The sequence below is a fragment of the Oncorhynchus mykiss genome, chromosome 2 (genome assembly GCF_057628025.1).
Source record: "Oncorhynchus mykiss isolate SJ-2025 chromosome 2, ASM5762802v1, whole genome shotgun sequence".
NCBI classification, from domain to species: Eukaryota; Metazoa; Chordata; class Actinopteri; order Salmoniformes; family Salmonidae; genus Oncorhynchus; species Oncorhynchus mykiss.
In genome coordinates, this window is record NC_143023.1 from 98239072 (window position 1) to 98261153 (window position 22082).

Sequence of the window (22082 nt, forward strand, 5' to 3'; positions counted from 1 at the left end):
GGGATGGGAGGTAGGAGGTAGAGGTAGGGAGAGAGAGAGAATGTCCTTTCATAAGAAGGTGAAAGACTCCTAGTGTCCTGCCCCTCTCATGGGAGCACCAGGAGCTGGGGCTTGAGGAGCCCAGGAGGTGGGGTTTGAGGAGCCCAGGAGCTGGGGCTTGAGGAGCCCAGGAGGTGGGGTTTGAGGAGCCCAGGAGGTGGGGCTTGAGGAGCCCAGGAGGTGGGGTTTGAGGAGCCCAGGAGCTGGGGCTTGAGGAGCCCAGGAGGTGGGGTTTGAGGAGCCCAGGAGCTGGGGCTTGAGGAGCCCAGGAGGTGGGGCTTGAGGAGCCCAGGAGGTGGGGTTTGAGGAGCCCAGGAGCTGGGGCTTGAGGAGCCCAGGAGGTGGGGTTTGAGGAGCCCAGGAGGTGGGGTTTGAGGAGCCCAGGAGGTGGGGCTTGAGGAGCCCAGGAGGTGGGGTTTGAGGAGCCCAGGTGGTGGGGTTTGAGGAGCCCAGGAGGTGGGGCTTGAGGAGCTCAGGAGGTGGGGCTTGAGGAGCCCAGGAGGTGGGGTTTAAGGAGCCCAGGAGGTGGGGTTTGAGGATTCCAGGAGGTGGGGCTTGAGGAGCCCAGGAGGTGGGGTTTGAGGAGCCCAGGAGGTGGGGTTTGAGGAGCCCAGGAGGTAGGGGTTGAGGAGCCCAGGAGGTGGGGTTTGAGGAGCAGTACCTGTTAACAGTACCTGTTATTACACACTGCTGGTTCAGAGGTTAAAGATATGATGCTAGTTTAGATTCTCGATCTGTAACATTTGCATTAAAGGAGGATTTTAGTAATAGAGGTGTAATTGATTAAGCATCCGGTAAACTCCTTCTGGTAAACTCCATCTAGTAAACTCCATCTGGTAAACTCCATCTGGTAAACTCCATCCGGTAAACTCCATCTGGTAAACTCCATCTGGTAAACTCCATCTGGTAAACTCCATCTGGTAAACTCCATCCCAGTAAACTCCATCCCGGTAAACTCCATCTGGTAAACTCCATCCCAGTAAACTCCATCCCGGTAAACTCCATCCTGGTAAACTCCATCCCGTAAACTCCATCTGGTAAACTCCATCTGGTAAACTCCATCTGGTAAACTCCATCCCAGTAAACTCCATCTGGTAAACTCCATCTGGTAAACTCCATCTGGTAAACTCCATCCCGGTAAACTCCATCTGGTAAACTCCATCTGGTAAACTCCATCTGGTAAACTCCATCTGGTAAACTCCATCCCGGTAAACTCCATCTGGTAAACTCCATCTGGTAAACTCCATCCCAGTAAACTCCATCTGGTAAACTCCATCTGGTAAACTCCATCTGGTAAACTCCATCCCGGTAAACTCCATCCCGGTAAACTCCATCTGGTAAACTCCATCTGGTAAACTCCATCCGGTAAACTCCATCTGGTAATCTCCATCCCAGTAAACTCCATCCCAGTAAACTCCATCTGGTAAACTCCATCTGGTAAACTCCATCCGGTAAACTCCATCTGGTAAACTCCATCTGGTAAACTCCATCTGGTAAACTCCATCCCAGTAAACTCCATCCCGGTAAACTCCATCCCGGTAAACTCCATCTGGTAAACTCCATCTGGTAAACTCCATCTGGTAAACCCCATCTGGTAAACTCCATCTGGTAAACTCCATCCGGTAAACTCCATCTGGTAAACTCCATCTGGTAAACTCCATCTGGTAAACTCCATCCCAGTAAACTCCATCTGGTAAACTCCATCTGGTAAACTCCATCCGGTAAACTCCATCTGGTAAACTCCATCTGGTAAACTCCATCTGCTAAACTCCATCCCAGTAAACTCCATCTGGTAAACTCCATCTGGTAAACTCCATCTGGTAAACTCCATCCCAGTAAACTCCATCCCGGTAAACTCCATCCCGGTAAACTCCATCTGGTAAACTCCATCCCAGTAAACTCCATCTGGTTCTCAGTGTGATCTTTACCACTGAGGGACTCAGATTAACAACATGTGATGTGGTCTATGGGGGAGAGGGACTCAGATTAACAACATGTGATGTGGTCTATGGGGGAGAGGGACTCAGATTAACAACATGTGATATGGTCTATGGGGAGAGGGACTCAGATTAACAACGTGATGTATGAGGAAAGGGACTCAGATGATAGACTACAGATTAAGGCCTGGCCACAGAGCACCTACTACAATTTTACTGTACTCACTACTAACTGATTACACCGCAGTGGTGTTTAGTGGTGATTAGTGGTGTTTAGTAGTATTTAGTGGTGTTTAGTGGTGTTTAGTAGTATTTAGTGGTGTTTAGTAGTATTTAGAAGTATTTAGTGGTGTTTAGTAGTATTTAGTGGTGTTTAGTAGTATTTAGTAGTATTTAGTGGTGTTTAGTAGTATTTAGTGGTGTTTAGTAGTGTTTAGTGGTGTTTAGTAGTATTTAGGGGTGTTTAGTGGTTTTTAGTGGTGTTTAGTAGTGTTTAGTGGTGTTTAGTAGTATTTAGTGGTGTTTATTGGTGTTTAGTGGTGTTTAGTAGTATTTAGTGATGTTTAGTGGTGTTTAGTGGTGTTTAGGGGTGTTTAGTTGTATTTAGTGGTGTTTAGTAGTATTTAGTGGTGTTTAGTGGTGTTTAGTAGTATTTAGGGGTGTTTAGTGGTTTTTAGTGGTGTTTAGTAGTATTTAGGGGTGTTTAGTGGTGTTTAGTAGTATTTAGTGGTGTTTAGTAGTATGTAGTAGTATTTAGTGGTGTTTAGTAGTATTTAGTGTTGTTTAGTAGTATTTAGTGGTGTTTAGTGGTGTTTAGTAGTATTTAGTGGTGTTTAGTAGTATGTAGTAGTATTTAGTGGTGTTTAGTAGAATGTAGTAGTATTTAGTGGTGTTTAGTAGAATGTAGTAGTATTTAGTAGTATTTAGTGGTGTTTAGTGGTGTTTAGTAGAATGTAGTAGTATTTAGTGGTGTTTAGTGGTGTTTAGTAGTATGTAGTAGTATGTAGTAGTATTTAGTGGTGTTTAGTAGAATGTAGTAGTATTTAGTGGTGTTTAGTAGAATGTAGTAGTATTTAGTAGTATTTAGTGGTGTTTAGTGGTGTTTAGTAGAATGTAGTAGTATTTAGTGGTGTTTAGTGGTGTTTAGTAGTATGTAGTAGTATGTAGTAGTATTTAGTGGTGTTTAGTAGTATGTAGTAGTATTTAGTGGTGTTTAGTAGTATGTAGTAGTATGTAGTAGTATTTAGTGGTGTTTAGTGGTGTTTAGTAGAATGTAGTAGTATTTAGTGGTGTTTAGTAGAATGTAGTAGTATTTAGTAGTATGTAGTAGTATTTAGTGGTGTTTAGTAGAATGTAGTAGTATTTAGTGGTGTTTAGTAGAATGTAGTAGTATTTAGTAGTATTTAGTGGTGTTTAGTGGTGTTTAGTAGAATGTAGTAGTATTTAGTGGTGTTTAGTGGTGTTTAGTAGTATGTAGTAGTATGTAGTAGTATTTAGTGGTGTTTAGTAGTATGTAGTAGTATGTAGTAGTATTTAGTGGTGTTTAGTGGTGTTTAGTGGTGTTTAGTAGTATGTAGTAGTGTTTAGTGGTGTTTAGTAGTATGTAGTAGTGTTTAGAGGTGTTTAGTAGTATGTAGTAGTGTTTATTTGTGTTTAGTGGTGTTTACACTGTTGGAGAATTAGAATAGAATAGTTACTTAGCTAGCTGCAGGTTCAGTAATGTTAGTTAATCCTCCTTGCGTGGTGGACAATAACGTTTTTCTCATTCGAATTCTAATCTCCTAGGTTTTCCATATGACCTATGACCTGGCCAGTGCCATGGTGAGGATTGTGAACCTGATAGCTATGATGCTGCTGTTGTGTCACTGGGATGGATGTCTGCAATTCCTGGTTCCCATGCTGCAAGAGTTCCCCTCTGACTGCTGGGTCACCAGAAACAAGATGGTGGTGAGTAGACACACACACACACGCACACACACACAAACACACACACACGCACACACACCGGTTCCTGTGCTACAGGACTTCCCCTTCTGACTGTTGGGTAATCAGAAACAAGATGGTGGTAAGCATTCCAAAAGTCCAGTGTTCTAAAAGTCCTGTGTTCCAAAGGTCTTACTCACATACTTACCCCCTCAGGCCTTTTACTCATCCTGGAGCATTGGGCAATCTGCTCCGTCTTTCCATCATGTCCATCTACCTCTAGTATCCAGTCTACCTCTAGTGTCCAGTCTACCCCTAGTGTCCAGTCTACCCCTAGTGTCCAGTCTACCCCTAGTGTCCAGTCTACCTCTAGTATCCAGTCTACCTCTAGTGTCCAGTCTACCCCTAGTGTCCAGTCTACCCCTAGTGTCCAGTCTACCCCTAGTATCCAGTCTACCTCTAGTGTCCAGTCTACCCCTAGTGTCCAGTCTACCCCTAGTGTCCAGTCTATCCCTAGTGTCCAGTCTACCCCTAGTGTCCAGTCTATCCCTAGTGTCCAGTCTATCCCTGTATCCAGTCTACCCCTAGTGTCCAGTCTATCCCTAGTGTCCAGTCTATCCCTGTATCCAGTCTACCCCTAGTGTCTGGTCTACCCCTAGTGTCCAGTCTATCCCTGTATCCAGTCTAACCCTAGTGTCCAGTCTACCCCTAGTGTCCAGTCTACCCCTAGTATACAGTCTACCTCTAGTGTCCAGTCTACCCCCAGTGTCCAGTCTACCCCTAGTGTCCAGTCTACCCCTAGTGTCCAGTCTACCCCTAGTGTCTGGTCTACCCCTAGTGTCCAGTCTACCCCTAGTGTCCAGTCTACCCCTAGTGTCCAGTCTACCCCTAGTATCCAGTCTACCCCTAGTGTCCATTCTACCCCTAGTGTCCAGTCAACCCCTAGTGTCCAGTCAACCCCTAGTGTCCAGTCTACCCCTAGTATCTGGTCTACCCCTAGTGTCTGGTCTACCCCTAGTGACCAATCTACCCCTAGTGTCCAGTCAACCCCTAGTGTCCAGTCTACCCCTAGTATCTGGTCTACCCCTAGTGTCCAGTCTACCCCTAGTATCCAGTCTACCCCTAGTGCCCAATCTACCCCTAGTATCCAGTCTACCCCTAGTGCCCAATCTACCCCTAGTGTCCAGTCTACCCCTAGTGTCCGGTCTACCCCTAGTGTCCAGTCTATCCCTAGTGTCTGGTCTACCCCTAGTGTCTGGTCTACCCCTAGTGTCCAGTCTATCCCTAGTGTCTGGTCTACCCCGAGTGCCCAATCTACCCCTAGTATCCAGTCTAACCCTAGTGCCCAATCTACCCCTAGTGTCCAGTCTACCCCCTAGTGTCCAGTCTATCCCTAGTGTCTGGTCTACCCCTAGTGCCCAATCTACCCCTAGTATCCAGTCTACCCCTAGTGCCCAATCTACCCCTTGTGTCCAGTCTACCCCTAGTGTCCGGTCTACCCCTAGTGTCCAGTCTACCCCTAGTATCTGGTCTACCCCTAGTGTCCAGTCTACCCCTAGTGTCCAGTCTACCCCTAGTATCCAGTCTACCCCTAGTGTCCAATCTACCCCTAGTGTCCAGTCTACCCCTAGTGTCCAATCTACCCCTAGTGTCCAGTCTACCCCTAGTGTCTGGTCTACCCCTAGTGTCTGGTCTACCCCTAGTGTCCAGTCTATCCCTAGTGTCTGGTCTACCCCTAGTGTCCAGTCTACCCCTAGTGTCCAGTCTACCCCTAGTGTCCAGTATACCCGTAGTGTCCAGTCTACCCCTAGTGTCTGGTCTACCCCTAGTGTCCAGTCTACCCCTAGTGTCCAGTCTGCCCCTAGTGTCTGGTCTACCTCTAGTGTCCAGTCTACCCCTAGTATCCAGTCTACCCCTAGTGCCCAATCTACCCCTAGTATCCAGTCTACCCCTAGTGCCCAATCTACCCCTAGTGTCCAGTCTACCCCTAGTGTCCGGTCTACCCCTAGTGTCCAGTCTATCCCTAGTGTCTGGTCTACCCCTAGTGTCCGGTCTACCCCTAGTGTCCAGTCTATCTCTAGTGTCTGGTCTACCCCTAGTGCCCAATCTACCCCTAGTATCCAGTCTACCCCTAGTGCCCAATCTACCCCTAGTGTCCAGTCTACCCCCTAGTGTCCAGTCTATCCCTAGTGTCTGGTCTACCCCTAGTGACCAATCTACCCCTAGTATCCAGTCTACCCCTAGTGCCCAATCTACCCCTAGTGTCCAGTCTACCCCTAGTGTCTGGTCTACCCCTAGTGTCTGGTCTACCCCTAGTGTCCAGTCTATCCCTAGTGTCTGGTCTACCCCTAGTGTCCAGTCTACCCCTAGTGTCCAGTCTACCCCTAGTGTCCAGTATACCCCTAGTGTCCAGTCTACCCCTAGTGTCTGGTCTACCCCTAGTGTCCAGTCTACCCCTAGTGTCCAGTCTGCCCCTAGTGTCTGGTCTACCTCTAGTGTCCAGTCTACCCCTAGTGTCTGGTCTACCCCTAGTGTCCAGTCTACCCCTAGTGTCTGGTCTACACCTAGTGTCTGGTCTACCCCTAGTGTCTGGTCTACCCCTAGTGTCTGGTCTACCCCTAGTGTCCAGTCTACCCCTAGTATCTGGTCTACCCCTAGTGTCCAGTCTACCCCTAGTATCCAGTCTACCCCTAGTGTCCATTCTACCCCTAGTGTCCAGTCTACCCCTAGTGTCCGGTCTACCCCTAGTGTCTGGTCTACCCCTAGTGTCCAGTCTACCCCTAGTGTCCAGTCTACCCCTAGTGTCCAGTCTATCCCTAGTGTCCAGTCTACCCCTAGTGTCCAGTCTACCCCTAGTGTCCAGTCTATCCCTAGTGTCTGGTCTACCCCTAGTGTCCAGTCTATCCCTAGTGTCTGGTCTACCCCTAGTGTCTGGTCTACCCCTAGTGTCCAGTCTATCCCTAGTGTCTGGTCTACCCCTAGTGCCCAATCTACCCCTAGTATCCAGTCTACCCCTAGTGCCCAATCTACCCCTAGTGTCCAGTCTATCCCTAGTGTCCGGTCTACCCCTAGTGTCCAGTCTATCCCTAGTGTCTGGTCTACCCCTAGTGTCTGGTCTACCCCTAGTGTCCAGTCTATCCCTAGTGTCTGGTCTACCCCTAGTGCCCAATCTACCCCTAGTATCCAGTCTACCCCTAGTGCCCAATCTACCCCTAGTGTCCAGTCTACCCCCTAGTGTCTGGTCTATCCCTAGTGTCTGGTCTACCCCTAGTGCCCAATCTACCCCTAGTATCCAGTCTACCCCTAGTGCCCAATCTACCCCTAGTGTCCAGTCTACCCCTAGTGTCCGGTCTACCCCTAGTGTCCGGTCTACCCCTAGTGTCCAGTCTACCCCTAGTGTCTGGTCTACCCCTAGTGTCCAGTCTACCCCTAGTGTCCAGTCTACCCCTAGTGTCCAGTCTACCCCTAGTGTCTGGTCTACCCCTAGTGTCCAATCTACCCCTAGTGTCTGGTCTACCCCTAGTGTCCAGTCTACCCCTAGTGTCCAGTCTACCCCTAGTGTCCGGTCTACCCCTAGTGTCTGGTCTACCCCTAGTGTCTGGTCTACCCCTAGTGTCCGGTCTACCCCTAGTGTCCGGTCTACCCCTAGTATCTGGTCTACCCCTAGTGTCTGGTCTACCCCTAGTGTCCAGTCTACCCCTATTATCCAGTCTACCCCTAGTGTCCAGTCAACCCCTAGTGTCCAGTCTACCCCTAGTGTCTGGTCTACCCCTAGTGTCCAGTCTACCCCTAGTGTCCAGTCTACCCCTAGTATCCAGTCTACCCCTAGTGTCCAGTCAACCCCTAGTGTCCAGTCTACCCCTAGTGTCTGGTCTACCCCTAGTGTCTGGTCTACCCCTAGTGTCCAGTCTACCCCTAGTGCTTCACCCTCTGAACCCCTTTGTCTCCTCCTCCTCATCTCTCATTCCTTTTCTTTTCTCTCACTCTTCTTTTAATGTCTCCTTCTCTTCTCCTCTCTCCATCCCTCCTACAGAATGACACGTGGGGCCAGCAGTATTCCTATGCCCTGTTCAAGGCTATGAGTCACATGCTGTGTATCGGGTACGGTATGTACCCTCCTGTGGGCCTGGTAGACGTTTGGCTCACCATCCTCAGTATGATCGTGGGAGCCACTTGCTATGCCATGTTCGTAGGCCATGCTACCGCTCTGATCCAGTCACTGGATTCGTCCCGACGTCAGTACCAGGAGAAGGTGAGTGACTGCTGGACTCCGAGTCCGATGGTCTGGCCTTGCCTTCTCAGTAGTGAGGGCCTGAGAGAGAGAGAGGGAGAGAGGGAGAGAGGGAGGGAGGGAGGGAGGGAGGGAGGGAGGGAGAGAGGGAGGGAGGGAGGGAGGGAGGGAGGGAGGGAGAGAGGGAGGGAGGGAGGGAGAGAGAGAGAGAGAGAGAGAGAGAGAGAGAGAGAGAGAGACAGAGAGACAGAGAGACAGAGAGACAGAGAGAGAGGTGGATGGGAAAGGCGGAATTAGACAAATCTTCCATCGTTCACTTCTACTCTCCATGGGAAATTAATGGTGTGTTGAATTATCTGCAACTAGTGGACATACCCTCACTCTCCACGTAATACCCTCACTCTCCACGTAATACCCTCACTCTCCACGTAATACCCTCACTCTCCCAATATGGATGAAAATAACCTCAAATTAAAGCTGCCAGTCTGCACTGTCCAAATCATTGTATCATGTCAAATCCAAAGCGCTGGAGTACAGAGCCAAAACAACAACACATTGGTCACTGTCCCAATACGTCCATTATGTATTACCCCTGCACATTGACTCAGTACTGGTACCCTGCACATTGACTCAGTACTGGTACCCTGCACATTGACTCAGTACTGGTACCCTGCACATTGACTCAGTACTGGTACCCTGCACATTGACTCAGTACTGGTACCCTGCACATTGACTCAGTACTGGTACCCTGCACATTGACTCAGTACTGGTACCCTGCACATTGACTCAGTACTGGTACCCTGCACATTGACTCAGTACTGGTACCCTGCACATTGACTCAGTACTGGTACCCTGCACATTGACTCAGTACTGGTACCCTGCACATTGACTCAGTACAGATACCCTGCACATTGACTCAGTACTGGTACCCTTCACATTGACTCAGTACTGATACCCTGCACATTGATTCAATACAGGTACCCTGCACATTGACTCAGTACTGGTACCCCTGCACATTGACTCAGTACTGGTACCCTGCACATTGACTCAATAATGGTACCCTGCACATTGACTCAGTACTGGTACCCTGCACATTGACTCAGTACTGGTACCCTGCACATTGACTCAGTACTGGTACCCTGCACATTGACTCAGTACTGGTACCCTGCACATTGACTCAGTACTGGTACCCTGCACATTGACTCAGTACTGGTACCCTGCACATTGACTCAGTACAGATACCCTGCACATTGACTCAGTACTGGTACCCTTCACATTGACTCAGTACTGATACCCTGCACATTGACTCAATACAGGTACCCTGCACATTGACTCAGTACTGGTACCCTGCACATTGACTCAATGCAGGTACCCTGCACATTGACTCAATACAGGTACCCTGCACATTGACTCAATACAGGTACCCTGCACATTGATTCAATACAGGTACCCTGCACATTGACTCAGTACTGGTACCCCTGCACATTGACTCAGTACTGGTACCCTGCACATTGACTCAATAATGGTACCCTGCACATTGACTCAGTACTGGTACCCTGCACATTGACTCAGTACTGGTACCCTGCACATTGACTCAGTACTGGTACCCTGCACATTGACTCAGTACTGGTACCCTGCACATTGACTCAGTACTGGTACCCTGCACATTGACTCAGTACTGGTACCCTGCACATTGACTCAGTACAGATACCCTGCACATTGACTCAGTACTGGTACCCTTCACATTGACTCAGTACTGATACCCTGCACATTGATTCAATACAGGTACCCTGCACATTGACTCAGTACTGGTACCCCTGCACATTGACTCAGTACTGGTACCCTGCACATTGACTCAATAATGGTACCCTGCACATTGACTCAGTACTGGTACCCTGCACATTGACTCAGTACTGGTACCCTGCACATTGACTCAGTACTGGTACCCTGCACATTGACTCAGTACTGGTACCCTGCACATTGACTCAGTACTGGTACCCTGCACATTGACTCAGTACTGGTACCCTGCACATTGACTCAGTACAGATACCCTGCACATTGACTCAGTACTGGTACCCTTCACATTGACTCAGTACTGATACCCTGCACATTGACTCAATACAGGTACCCTGCACATTGACTCAGTACTGGTACCCTGCACATTGACTCAATGCAGGTACCCTGCACATTGACTCAATACAGGTACCCTGCACATTGACTCAATACAGGTACCCTGCACATTGACTCAGTACTGGTACCCTGCACATTGACTCAGTACTGGTACCCTGCACATTGACTCAGTACTGGTACCCTGCACATTGACTCAGTACTGGTACCCCGTGTATAAAGCCGAGTTATCGTTTCTCATTGTGTATTTATTCCCTGTGCTATTATTTTTCTATATTTTTCTCTCTGCATTGTTTGGAAGGGCCCGTCAGTCAGCATTTCACTGTTAGTCTACCTGTTAGTCTACACCTGTTTACGAATCATGTGACGAATACCATTTGATTTGATTCATTTGATTTGAGTATTGTCGTGTCTTTGTCTATGCCGGATTAAGTGATATGACATGCTATTCTATAAAATCCTTTCTCCGTAATTAATATTACCTGATTGAGCTAATCATGTCATTGTAATTAACTAGAAAGTTGGGGCACCACGAAATAATATTTATAGAACTGTTATCTTCCGAATAAACTCTTAAAGATCTAGTTATATTTTACATCAATAGCAGTCAATATTAATCGTCACCTTATTTCAGTCTCATCTGAAAGTTGTAAATTCTTGGTTATCTTCACGAACCCTGGCTAACAAGTTGAATCAGCAATACAAAATTGGGATTAATTATTTATTCACTAAATACCTAACTAATCACACAGAATTACATATGCACAGAATAAATCATACATTGATTACAAACGATGTCATAAAGGGAAATGTCCCTAGTGGACGGAACAGATATGACAGCTGGTTACACAAAAGAAAAGGGTCTGGGTTTGAGTGAAAGAGGGGGAAGACTGAGGAACAAAGGGAAGAAGCTGTGCTATCGTAAATACAGTATCTTATGCATTCTAAATTACCGCCCATTTGGAAAAGGAAAATGCAATAAATATTTACTCTGAGCTGCGCATCGGTAGGTTGGTGGTAGATGGAAGGCCGTGTTGCCCAACCGAGTCCTTTGAAGAATGTCTCTGGCGGTAAATTGGATACGTTGTAGTAATGTCATTGTGTGGTAGAAGGGATACTCTGTCTGTTCTTTCCTAGCCCACGTTTGCAGCTGCTGTTGCTAACTCAACGGCTAGGAGGTATCACTTCTGTAGTAACTAAGAGTTCAAGGTTCATACCATTCGCAACAAAAGCTCACGCTGATGTTGGCTTCGTTCTGTAGTTATTATCTGAACCATTCTGACATCGGACCGTCGTCCTCACATCCTCGGAACAGCAAGTTATTTGCCCTTTTAACGCAGAGGCTGCAGCCCTCACGTACTTGGAACAGGAGGTTACATTTTCGTCAAGGCTTTATATAGTGGAGCGAGAAGGGTGTGTCTGAAAAGTTTTATAACCCATGTCTCTTTCACAGGGGCGGGCCACTGATTGAGCAGAGCCCTAAACTTATGAAAACCCAAATCTCTCATTTGGAAGCTAAAATTACATTTCATCTCTTCACCAATAATTTTATATTCAAACATTTACATTGAAAAAAAATTCCATGTGACTCCGATAACTACAATGTGCAGACTTTCCACTGTAGAGTTTATGTTATCTTATCATTGATGAGAATGTCTCAGATGACAACCGAACTGACATCATATTCATTAAGTACCACTGCATATGTTCAATTGTTCGGATTACCAGAATATAGTTCATTTCCCCCCACCTACTGATGTTCCCAGAATCTCTAGGGTAGAGAGAGGATAAAGGGGGGGAGAGGTATTTATGACTGTCATAAACCTACCCCCAGGCCAACGTCATGACAGTATAAACAGGTGGAGCAGTACATGCCTTTTTAATTAATCAATCAATTAATCAACTAATCAATTATCTTTGTCTACAGTATAAACAGGTGGAGCAGTACATGCCTTTTTAATTAATCAATCAATGAATCAACTAATCAATTATCTTTGTGTCTACAGTATAAACAGGTGGAGCAGTACATGCCTTTTTAATGAATAAATCAATGAATCAACTAATCAATTATCTTTGTGTCTACAGTATAAACAGGTGGAGCAGTACATGCCTTTTTAATGAATCACTGAATCAACTAATCAATTATCTTTGTCTTGTACAGTATAAAAAGGTGGAGCAGTACATGCCTTTTTAATGAATCACTGAATCAACTAATCAATTATCTTTGTCTTGTACAGTATAAACAGGTGGAGCAGTACATGTCCTTCCACAAGCTTCCTGCCGGCATGCGGCAGCGGGTCCATGACTACTACGAACATCGCTTCCAGGGCAAGATGTTTGACGAGGAGAGCATTCTGGGGGAGCTGAACGAACCGCTCAGAGAGGTCAGTGTTTGTGTGTGTGTGTGTGTGTGTGGGTGTGTGTGTGTGTGCGCGTGTGCGTGACGTCAGACACAATATCATGATAATAATAACCTTCGCTGAGTCCCAAATGTCACACTATTCCCTTTCTAGCCCACAGGGCTCTGGCATGTAGTGCACTACAGTATGTAGAGGATAGGGTTCCATTTGGAACTCAACCCCTATGACTGCAGTTATTTATCACCCTAATGATGGCAGGGCGTGATGCCTTCATCTCATTGGCTAGTAGATAGGACACATTCGGACTTTGTTGAGGCACGTATCCGTTCAATATTCTGTGTAGCACCCTATTCCCTATTTAGTGCCCTACTTTTGATCAGGGACCATTAGGCTCTGGTCAAAAAGTAGTGCACTACGTAGGGAGTCATTTTGGACAGGGTTTATGTTTGCTGCAAATAAGGGACATAGTGTATTTTACCTTTATTTAACTAGGCAAGTCAGTTAAGAACACATTCTTATTTACAACGACGGCCTAGGAACGGTGGGTTAACTGCCTTGTTCAGGGGGCAGAACGACAGATTTGTACTTTGTCAGCTCGGGGGATTCAATCTAGCAACCTTTACGGTTACTGGCCCAACGCTCTAATCACTAGGCTACCTGCCTACAAAATGTTTATCATGATACCACTTGTGTAAACAATGATCGAATTGTATAATGTAGATCTGACAACCTATACATATGATATATACCAATAGATCTCTTGTTCATACGTCTCTTAGAAGTGTCCAAATGTTTATCACGATACCACCTTGCTAGTGTCCTGAATCTTATTCTCTTTACGGAACACTTTTTTTTTTTTGTGTACTTAAAATATAGTTTTCTTCTATTTCATGATTTCTGTCTTTGCAGGAGATCGTCAACTTCAACTGTCGTAAGCTGGTGGCTTCGATGCCTCTGTTCGCCAACGCCGACCCCAACTTTGTGACGTCAATGTTGACCAAGCTGCGTTTCGAGGTGTTCCAGCCCATGGATAGCGTGGTTATGGAAGGGACCGTCGGCAGAAAGATGTACTTCATCCAACACGGGGTGGTCTGCGTCATCGCCAAGGGCAACAAAGAGACCAAGCTGTCTGACGGGTCCTACTTTGGAGGTAGGAAAGATGTCACAGAGCCTCTGTTACAATATCCACACACACCGGCCAAACCCGGACGACGCTAGGCCAATTGTGCGCCGCCCTATGGGACTCCCAATCACGGCCGGGTTGTGATACAGCCTGGAATCGATTTCAAACAATAAATACACAATAAAACAGCAAAAAATATATTAAAGTTTGAATGTGGACGGTGTCAATACCTGCCCCTGGGGGACCCCACATCGTGTCAATACCTGCCCTTGGGGGACCCCACATCGTGTCAATACCTGCCCCTGGGGCACCCCACATCGTGTCAATACCTGCCCCTGGGGGACCCCACATCGTGTCAATACCTGCCCCTGGGGGACCCCACATCGTGTCAATACCTGCCCTTGGGGGACCCCACATCGTGTCAATACCTGCCCCTGGGGCACCCCACATCGTGTCAATACCTGCCCCTGGGGGACCCCACATCGTGTCAATACCTGCCCCTGGGGGACCCCACATCGTGTCAATACCTGCCCCTGGGGGACCCCACATCGTGTCAATACCTGCCCCTGGGGGACCCCACATCGTGTCAATACCTGCCCCTGGGGGACCCCACATCGTGTCAATACCTGCCCCTGGGGGACCCCACATCGTGTCAATACCTGCCCCTGGGGGAACCAACATCGTGTCAATACCTGCCCCTGGGGGACCCCACATCGTGTCAATACCTGCCCCTGGGGGACCCCACATCGTGTCAATACCTGCCCCTGGGGGACCCCACATCGTGTCAATACCTGCCCCTGGGGGACCCCACATCGTGTCAATACCTGCCCCTGGGGGACCCCACATCGTGTCAATACCTGCCCCTGGGGGACCCCACATCGTGTCAATACCTGCCCTTGGGGGATCCCACATCGTGTCAATACCCGCCCCTGGGGGACCCCACATCGTGTCAATACCTGCCCCTGGGGGACCCCACATCGTGTCAATACCTGCCCCTGGGGGACCCCACATCGTGTCAATACCCACCCCTGGGGGACCCCACATCGTGTCAATACCCGTCCCTGGGGGACCCCACATCGTGTCAATACCCGCCCCTGGGGGACCCCACATCGTGTCAATACCTGCCCCTGGGGGACCCCACATCATGTCAATACCCGCCCCTGGGGGACCCCACATCGTGTCAATACCCGCCCCTGGGGGACCCCACATCGTGTCAATACCTGCCCCTGGGGGACCCCACATCGTGTCAATACCTGACCCTGGGGGACCCCACATCGTGTCAATACCCGCCCCTGGGGGACCCCACATCGTTCCGGGATATTCGTTTGATTTATTTATGGAATTTATTTGACAGAGACATTTGCCATTAATCAATATTTCAGTGTTCACTTAATATCAATGTTAATGTACCAGCGTAAGCCAAGTAGGCAGATTTAGCTACATTTGGACCATAGTCCCTGGAGATAGAATGTTGTCGAAACGTAATCCCCGGGTGACCTCACATGGGTGCTGGAGGTTCCGGGGGAGATTCCCAGGGATGTTCTTCTCCGGACATAATCCATTGATTCATTAGATGAATTGATATGACTCTGTGTTACAGACAAGACAATCATTTATACCAATCATCTCACAAGGGCTTTTGGATTTAGTTGAGGTTGAGCTTTGTGCCGGAGTTGTTTCCACTGTGTCTATTAAACTGTAACATGAGAATATGATCCATTCAACGTGAAGATTAAACCTGAAATGTGTGTTATGTGTCTGTGCACTGTGTTGAACAGGAATTCATGATAAGCAAAAGATTTGAGAAATCGAATAAATAAATAGATTAAAAAAACGAAATAGAACTAAAGGAGGCCAGAAAGAGAGAGAGAGACACAGACAGGCAGGAAGGCAGGCAGGCAGGCAGACAGACAGGGTCACGCACAGACAGACAGACAGACAGACAGACAGGGTCACGTACAGACAGACAGACAGACAGACAGACAGACAGACAGACAGACAGACAGACAGACAGACAGACAGACAGGGTCACGTACAGACAGACAGACAGACAGGGTCACGTACAGACAGACAGACAGACAGACAGACAGACAGACAGACAGGGAGGGAGACAGGGAGACAGACAGACAGACAGACAGCTTCCCTTGATAATACTCCTACATTGTTTTTATTTTGCTGATTTGACGATAGAAGGACCAGACGAGGTCACGTACAGACAGACAGGGAGGGAGACAGACAGACAGACAGACGGAGCTTGGGTTGTTTTTATTTTGCTGATCTGACGATAGAAGGACCAGACGAGGTCACGTACAGACAGACAGGGAGGGAGACAGACAGACAGACAGACAGACGGAGCTTGGGTTGTTTTTATTTTGCTGATCTGACGATAGAAGGACCAGACGAGGTCACGTACAGACAGACAGGGAGGGAGACAGACAGACAGACAGACAGACGGAGCTTGGGTTGTTTTTATTTTGCTGATCTGACGATAGAAGGACCAGACGAGGTCACGTACAGACAGACAGGGAGGGAGACAGACAGACAGACAGACGGAGCTTGGGTTGTTTTTATTTTGCTGATCTGACGATAGAAGGACCAGACGAGGTCACGTACAGACAGACAGGGAGGGAGACAGACAGACAGACAGACAGACGGAGCTTGGGTTGTTTTTATTTTGCTGATCTGACGATAGAAGGACCAGACGAGGTCACGTACAGACAGACAGGGAGGGAGACAGACAGACAGACAGACAGACGGAGCTTGGGTTGTTTTTATTGTGCTGATCTGACGATAGAAGGACCAGACGAGGTCACGTGCAGACAGACAGGGAGGGAGACAGACAGACAGACAGACAGACAGACGGAGCTTGGGTTGTTTTTATTGTGCTGATCTGACGATAGAAGGACCAGACGAGGTCACGTGCAGACAGACAGGGAGGGAGACAGACAGACAGACAGACAGCTTCCCTTGATAATACTCCTACATTGATTTTTACTAGAACGGAGCTTGGGTTGTTTTTATTTTGCTGATCTGACGATAGAAGGACCAGACGAGGTCACGTACAGACAGACAGGGAGACAGACAGACAGACAGACAGACAGACAGACAGACGGAGCTTGGGTTGTTTTTATTTTGCTGATCTGACGATAGAAGGACCAGACGAGGTCACGTACAGACAGACAGGGAGACAGACAGACAGACAGACAGACAGACAGACAGACGGAGCTTGGGTTGTTTTTATTTTGCTGATCTGACGATAGAAGGACCAGACGAGGTCACGTACAGACAGACAGGGAGACAGACAGACAGACAGACAGACAGACAGACGGAGCTTGGGTTGTTTTTATTGTGCTGATCTGACGATAGAAGGACCAGACGAGGTCACGTACAGACAGACAGGGAGGGAGACAGACAGACAGACAGACAGACAGACGGAGCTTGGGTTGTTTTTATTGTGCTGATCTGACGATAGAAGGACCAGACGAGGTCAGAACATTAAGTCCTCCATCGGCTGAATTAGTCCAGAAAACACTGCTCTTGTTTTGTGTGTGTTTTTATCGACTCATATTGATGATATGATCATTTATTCTGACTCCCTGTCCTCTGGTGCGTAACAGTACAGTACATGGAGCCCAACACAAACAGCTCTGTTTCCTAATGAGAATATCAGACGTTTTGTAAACGTTTATTTTGGAAATCAAATACTCATATTGTATAATGTGTTTTACATAGAAATAGGACATGACAGTGCTCCTCTCCTCAATATCAAAAAATATATTTCATGCTACATGTGCGGACAAAACAAAAGCCAAGTGGTCGGTTGACGTCTAGGACTGAATCATTCTTCTTTTCCCTGCAGAGATCTGCCTGCTGACTCGAGGCAGAAGAACGGCCAGTGTTCGCGCTGAGACCTACTGCCGGCTGTACTCTCTGTCTGTGGACAACTTTAACCAGGTCCTGGAGGAGTACCCCATGATGAGACGGGCCTTCGAGACCGTGGCTCTGGACCGGCTGGACCGCATAGGTGACAACTTTACAGAGGGCCATCAACCTAGGATTGGTTTCCCAAAGCCTTCGTAGCTACAGTAGTATGATATTCCTCTCAAGAACCTCTCAACAACCTCTCAACAACCTAACACAATTTGTAAAAATTAGGCATATTGCTGTTCTCCCAAAGTGTGACTGTTCCGGTCACTGTGCCACTCACTGTGCCACTCACTGTGCCAGTCACTGTGCCTGTCACTGTGCCACTCACTGTGCCAGTCACTGTGCCCGTCACTGTGCCAGTCCCTGTGCCAGTCCCTGTGCCAGTCACTGTGCCAGTCACTGTGCCAGTCACTGTGCCTGTCACTGTGCCACTCACTGTGCCAGTCACTGTGCCCGTCACTGTGCCAGTCACTGTGCCTGTCACTGTGCCACTCACTGTGCCAGTCCCTGTGCCAGTCACTGTGCCAGTCACTGTGCCAGTCACTGTGCCAGTCACTGTGCCACTCACTGTGCCACTCACTGTGCCCGTCACTGTGCCAGTCCCTGTGCCAGTCACTGTGCCAGTCACTGTGCCAGTCACTGTGCCCGTCACTGTGCCAGTCACTGTGCCAGTCCCTGTGCCAGTCACTGTGCCAGTCACTGTGCCAGTCCTAGAGCAGCTCTACTGCACTATAGGTTATCTCTGTACTGTTCTTAATGCATTTTAATTATAACCTGGAAGGATTTTAACTGGCTGAATATGTGAAAAGAAGTGTGAGAATTAAATTCAGGCAAGCCGATGGGGATCTCTTATGTCAGCACATTTGACTGTTTTAATTTCAGAAGGGGAGAGATATCTCGTTGCCCTGAGGTGAAAGCATTGTGTAAAAAAGGCCCTCATTTAGCTGTGGTTTAATGGATGACAGGCAGGGTTTGATAAGCCCTACTATGGTGTGCAGAACCAAGGCCTCTCTCTAATTCTCGTTCTCTCTAATTCTCATTCTCTCTAATTCTGGTTCTCTCTAATTCTGTTTCTCTCTAATTCCCGTTCTCTCTAATTCTCGTTCTCTCTAATTCTCGTTCTCTCTCATTCTGTTTCTCTCCAATTCTGTTTCGCTACAATTCTGTTTCTCTCTATTTCTGGTTCTCTCTAATTCTGGTTCCCTCTAATTCTGTTTCTCTACAATTCTGTTTCTCTACAATAATTTTTCTCTCCAATTCTAGTTCTCTCTCATTCTGTTTCTCTCCAATTCTGTTTCTCTCCAATTCTGTTTCTCTCTAATTCTGGTTCTCTCTCATTCTGGTTCACTCTAATTCTGGTTCTCGCTAATGATGAATCAAATATGACAGCCACACCCAAAGATGACTGCAACAGATACACATACTAATCTTTCTCTCTTTGACTTTCTTCTCTACAGGAAAGAGGAACTCTGTGCTCCAACACAAAGTCACCCAGAACTCAGGAGCTGTGAACCTCCTAGAGAACGCGATCATCCAGAGGATTGTACAACAAGACCGGGACATGGCCATCCAGAGCAACATCTCTCTCCTGTCCCTGGATGCCGACGCCCCATCTCCCACCTCAACCCCGGGGGTCATCTGGGCTCCCTTGGTCCAGGGCCCCCTCCAGACCGCTGCAGCCACAACCTCTCTGGCTCTGGCCTTCTCCCACTCCCATCTCCACGCCCAGCTCCCTCCGATCCTCTTTCACCGTCCGCTCTCTGTCTCCGAGTCATTCAAGGATCCTAGAGGCCACCGTCTGCAGAGGGGCATGTTTGTGGGCGTGTCCAGTGGCTCCGGGGCTGCGCCTCCGGACAGTTCTGTGATGTTTCGTTCTGGAGTGGACACTCCAATATTAGCCTCGCTCCGGGCGCAGCATTTAGTCTCCACAGCCTCCTCCATGTATCCTCTGTCACCTCTGACCTCCATGTACCATCCCACCTCCTCCATCACCTCCACCGACATCCAGGCTCAGCCCAGCAGAGCCTCTCCCTTCCCCCTGGGCCAGGCCTCCATCCGGGAGTATCCACCCTCCTCCTCCACCTCCACCTGCATGGCGCAGCTCCAGCACCACCACCCATACGGCCCACCAGGGACCCACCAGCAGGAGGCATCAGGGAGGCCCACCATGGGCACGCCGAGATACCCAGCCCACTCAGCCCCCTCTGGTTCCACCCTAAGCCCTCTCATCTGTAGCCCTGTCAGCCCCATCCTGAGCCAGCTACAGAACTCTCACACTACCAGCGCTCAGCAGCAGCAGCAGCACGTCAAGATGGGACCTGGTCATCAGGAGAGAGCAGGCCACCTCCTCCTCCCCCACTGTCCCTACACGACCACAAGCCCTAGCAACCCCACCCAGCACCACAGCTCCAGTGGGTTTCTATCTATATCTATCCCAGAACAGGCCAGCGTTGGGGGTGTTGGAGGTGTTGGGGGCGTTGTAGGTGTTGGAGGCGTTGGAGTCCCATCCTCCATGGTGCATCACAGTCTGGCAGGCCTCCACCCCGGCCTCCACCCCGGCCTCCACCCCGGCCTCCACCCCAGTCTCCTCCCACAGGTTCTCCCAGAGCACTCTGCTCATTCTTCCCACTTTGCCCTGGCCTCGCTGGCCCAGTACGGGTCAGGGGATGGCTCCCCGGCCTGTACCCCACCGGTAACACACAGCCCCACCATCCAGAGCCCGCTGACAGGCAGGACGGTGCTTCAGCTCCACAGCCAGCTCCACAGCCAACCCTCCAGCGCCAATGGCTCTCACAGCTCCCTCACCCCACAGACATCATGCCCTCCCCAGGTCGATGGGAGAGGGCAGAGGGCAGAGTCTCTGGTGGATCTCTTCACGCAGGATGTCAGGACTATTTCCACTGTTTCCACCTCGGGCTCACACACCTATCTACCCCAGGAAGGGGCTCTCTCCATACCGCCTCTCTCCATATCTTCAGGGGGGGGGCTTGGTTCCTCCCTCCCCATGGTGGATGGCAGCAGTAATAAATGGTACAGCCCCACCCCAGGGCACGCCACTCCTCTGAGTCACTACACTCCCATGGGATCGGAACCGCCAACTGCCGTGAGCCAAGAAGCACCGAACTCTTCGCATCCCAACCGCAGTCGTCCTGTTACATCCGGGGCAGAGTACACAGTCTCCAATCTCCCTTCCAACTTGTGAGGTTTAAAAACACCCTCCTGCGATGCTTGAACTATGGGGAAATTGTCTTCCTTATTGGCATTGGGTTTTTTTTAATTGCTAGTGTAGGTTTTGTATTATTTAAGGATGGTGTGAGGGATATATATATATATATATATATATATATATATATATATATATATACGTATCTATATTGCAGGAAAAAGACTTAGGAGAAATATGTATTTTTTATGCAGAGTGAAAGAACAGAGTGAGTTCCCAGCGGGCGAAACCAGTTCTGGTTGTAAACAATTGGTAATGATGTCATTTCAGCCATCTTTGCCCACTGGGTTAAGTATTTTTCTACAGTACAATGCTACTACTGCTACTGTACTATGTTGAATGTGGAGGTACTGTACCAATATGGATTGCTGGATAATATTAAACCACAAGAAAATATATTGACCAATTTCCGATCACATAAAATATATATTCTAGCCTATATCCTCACGTTGTAATGTTTTTGTGTTAAAGTATTTGTTAAACATGCATATGTATCTAACCTTTGACCCTTATAGAGATTATAACAACAAAAAATATTGACCTTTTTGAATAATATGATATTTTCTCAGTGTATTGTGGTTCCCCTTTTCACTTCCTGTTGTGGAAGTGTGGAGAACGTGAGGCCACCCAAAGTAAAGGACTATGACTGAACTGCACTTTGGTAAATTTCAGAGATTAACTGAAAAAAATGTAGATGGTATGTCTATCAATATCTTGTTTCAGCCATATTGGATGGATCCTTGTGTATGTGTTCCAAGAATATATGTCTACATTCTGTATACATGTTTAACTAGATATCTAAACATAATAATATCTCATCAAAATACATGAATATATGTTTTTGACAAGTGACTGTGGATTTTAAAGTAAACCGTTTGGAAATTAATCATTGGGGTTTGGATGAAAGAAATACAGTAAGCATTGTGAGAATACAGTAATCATTGTCAGAATACACTAAGCCTAGTGAGAATACAGTAATACTTGAGAATACAGTGAGGAAAAAAGTTGCATTTAGAAAATAAGTAATTCAGCTTTGGCCATTGTCTGTCTGTCATATTTCCTGCAAGGTAACTCCTCTGCCAACACTTCACTACACTACACTATACCACACACACACACACACACACACACACACACACACACACACACACACACACACACACACACACACACACACACACACACACACACA

At 48.0% G+C, this 22082-nt stretch overlaps 1 protein-coding gene across 1 annotated transcript in view; it reads left to right on the top strand.

Moving 5' to 3' along the window:
- LOC110502529 (potassium/sodium hyperpolarization-activated cyclic nucleotide-gated channel 4-like) overlaps positions 1 to 20918 on the top strand; it is a 40044-nt gene extending 19126 nt beyond the window's left edge. Inside the window, exons 3-8 of the mRNA XM_021580609.3 lie at positions 3762 to 3923; positions 7933 to 8151; positions 12495 to 12641; positions 13527 to 13767; positions 17600 to 17764; positions 19125 to 20918. Coding sequence (XP_021436284.3) covers positions 3762 to 3923; positions 7933 to 8151; positions 12495 to 12641; positions 13527 to 13767; positions 17600 to 17764; positions 19125 to 20869 — 2679 coding nt within the window. The 3' untranslated portion in view covers positions 20870 to 20918. The remainder of the gene's footprint in view (positions 1 to 3761; positions 3924 to 7932; positions 8152 to 12494; positions 12642 to 13526; positions 13768 to 17599; positions 17765 to 19124) is intronic.
- Positions 20919 to 22082: the final 1164 nt, after the last annotated feature.